The sequence below is a fragment of the Mytilus edulis genome, chromosome 2 (assembly GCF_963676685.1).
Source record: "Mytilus edulis chromosome 2, xbMytEdul2.2, whole genome shotgun sequence".
NCBI classification, from domain to species: Eukaryota; Metazoa; Mollusca; class Bivalvia; order Mytilida; family Mytilidae; genus Mytilus; species Mytilus edulis.
In genome coordinates this window covers 5,376,140-5,378,597 of record NC_092345.1, presented here as the reverse complement: position 1 = coordinate 5,378,597, position 2,458 = coordinate 5,376,140, and the positions used below count along the sequence as shown (strand labels likewise).

Sequence of the window (2,458 nt, the reverse complement as noted above, 5' to 3'; positions counted from 1 at the left end):
CTTGTGGGTAATGAGTCTACTGACCTAGAGTTAGTCTTAATCCAATTGATATGGATGGTACCCAGATTGTAACTACAGCTGGTGTATTGTGGGTAATGAGTCTACTAACCTAGAGTAAGTCGTAATCCACGTGATAAAGATCGTACTCAGGCTGTAACTACATCTGGTGTCTTGTGGGTAATGAGTCTACTAACCTAGAGTAAGTCGTAATCCAATTGATATGAATGGTACACAGGCTCTAACTACAGCTGGTGTCTTGTGGGTAATGAGTCTACTAACCTAGAGTAAGTCGTAATCCAATTGATATGGATGGTACCCAAGATGTAACTACAGCTGGTGTCTTGTTGGTAATAAATCTACTAACCTAAAGAAAGTCGTAATCCACTAGATATAGTTGGTACCCAGGCTGTAACTGCGGCTGGTGTCTTGAACTTCTCCTTAAATTTTAGATACAGTATACCTCCCGATCTATCAAAGCCTCCTGCCAAACAGATATGGTATAGAACCCATTATTAGTGTTCAGAATAAGTCTAGTAATACTTCAAACAAAATAGTTCTGAAGCATAGCTATAGCTTTGCCAACAAATTAAATGTGTGTGTAATTTTGGTAACAAATGACTAAAAATATATCAAAGAAAAAAAGGAGGTCATATTTATCAAGTTACTTTTATCAGAAGTTCCTGTTTTTGTACTACTCAACAACCTGGAACCAAGCAGTCAGCAATTATAAGCAATCAAGGGTATGTTATTTTTTTTTAGCACAGAAGTCAGGATACGATATATATAGGTCTGACACGAAACTACTGTCACTTTATCTGAACTGAAGACAAAATATCTATGAACTGTTGAAATTTCATAATTTACCATAGAAAACTAAGTTTGATGATTTAGTAGTTTTATTCCTTATACCAAAACAAAAATGTTAAACAATAAAAATGCACCTCGTTAAGAATTGTAAGTTACATGTATTATGATAGCGCTTCTGTAGACATTAGTATACTAATTAGCTGTTATTTAACTACACCATCTCTTTTTCGTTTTTAAGTAGATGTCTCGATGTACTATAAAAACATCAATAATCACACAATTTAAATTTTTTGAGTAGATGGTTGTCCCTTGTAATCTCTTGTATTTCCTTTTCAAAAAGAAGAGGTAGTCTACTGCAATTATTGAAATATTACTTACCAATGATAAAATGGATCATCAAACTGCTCAAAACAATGAACCAGCCCCAGCCCCCATCCTGAGCCCCATCTACATTTGTGATAGTCTCTTCAAGACCATCTCCTGCAAATTTATCTGACTTTTCCCTTAATTCTTGTTCTCTTTTCATTTCTGTATTAAAGTATAAGTTGCATTCATCCGCTAGAAGTTGAATAACTATATCTTCTTCTTTCCTTTTTGGAACAACCTGTAAAACAGACTCGATGTCTTCTTCTTTCCTTTCGGGAACAACCTGTAAAACAGATTCGATGTCTTCTTCTTTCCTTTCGGGAACAACCTGTAAAACAAATTCGATGTCTTCTTCTTTCCTTTCGGGAACAAACTGTAAAGCAGATTCGGTGTCTTCTTCTCTCCTTTCGAATCCAGTCTGTAGAACAGATTTAATATCTTTTTCTTCCTTTTCCGGAAAAGACGTTTGCACAGATTCAGTTATCTGTAATTCAGTATTTAGTGTATCTTTTTTCTGTGAATCCTGTCCATCTACCTCTGTTTGTTCATTGTAAACTATGTTGTTGACCTCTCTGGTGGCAGATGTAGTTATAATTCCATTGTTTTCATGTAACGAGTCGGCACTTTCTGTTACAGAATGAACCACCGGCGTTTCAGAACAGTTTACAGATATTTCCGTCATAGAGTTGATCGGATTTGCTTGTCCCTCTCGGTCTACAGTGACCACTGTGGGTTCCGTCCTAGAAGTGACAGGGTGTGCATGTCCCTCTGAGTGATCTGGAATCACTGTGGGTTCCGTCTTAGAAGTGACAGGGTGAGCATGTCCCTCTGAGTGTTCTGGAATCACTGTGGGTTCCGTCTTAGAAGTGATCGGATATGTTTGTTCCTCTGAGTCTACAGTGGTCACTGCTGTTTCGTTATCTGTAAAGGCTTCATTCACACAACCTTCTGAGTCCTTATTACTCATGTTGATTTTAAGTTGTTGTACTGTATTATCTGAGATGAAAAAGATTAAAAGGCTAAGGAAATAAAGCGGTTAAAAAATATATTGCAATAATTTTGAGTCAAAACACTAATCAGGGATGTTGGATGTTTACTCCTCTCAATAAAACAAAAGGGGGAGGTGGAAGGATAATCAAATAATAAACCGGAAGTCGAAGATAACCAGACATGAACATACTAAAATTGATGAAAATGCTGTGCGTATTTATAATGATTTAGTACACTAAAAGTTTTATTATTATGCAATGTACTGTAAACCATACACAACCCTTTAATTCATGGG

General features: G+C 36.3%; 1 protein-coding gene across 1 annotated transcript; it reads right to left on the bottom strand.

Annotated features, from left to right (window-relative positions):
• Positions 1 to 359: 359 nt before the first annotated feature.
• Positions 360 to 2,165, bottom strand: LOC139510419 (uncharacterized). The gene is made up of 2 exons (XM_071297002.1): positions 1,186 to 2,165; positions 360 to 481 (listed from the first exon to the last, which is right to left on the bottom strand). The coding sequence occupies exons 1-2, from the start codon at positions 2,138 to 2,140 to the stop codon at positions 360 to 362; spliced, it is 1,077 nt and encodes a 358-aa protein (XP_071153103.1). The 5' UTR covers positions 2,141 to 2,165.
• Between the last annotated feature and the right edge of the window lie 293 nt (positions 2,166 to 2,458).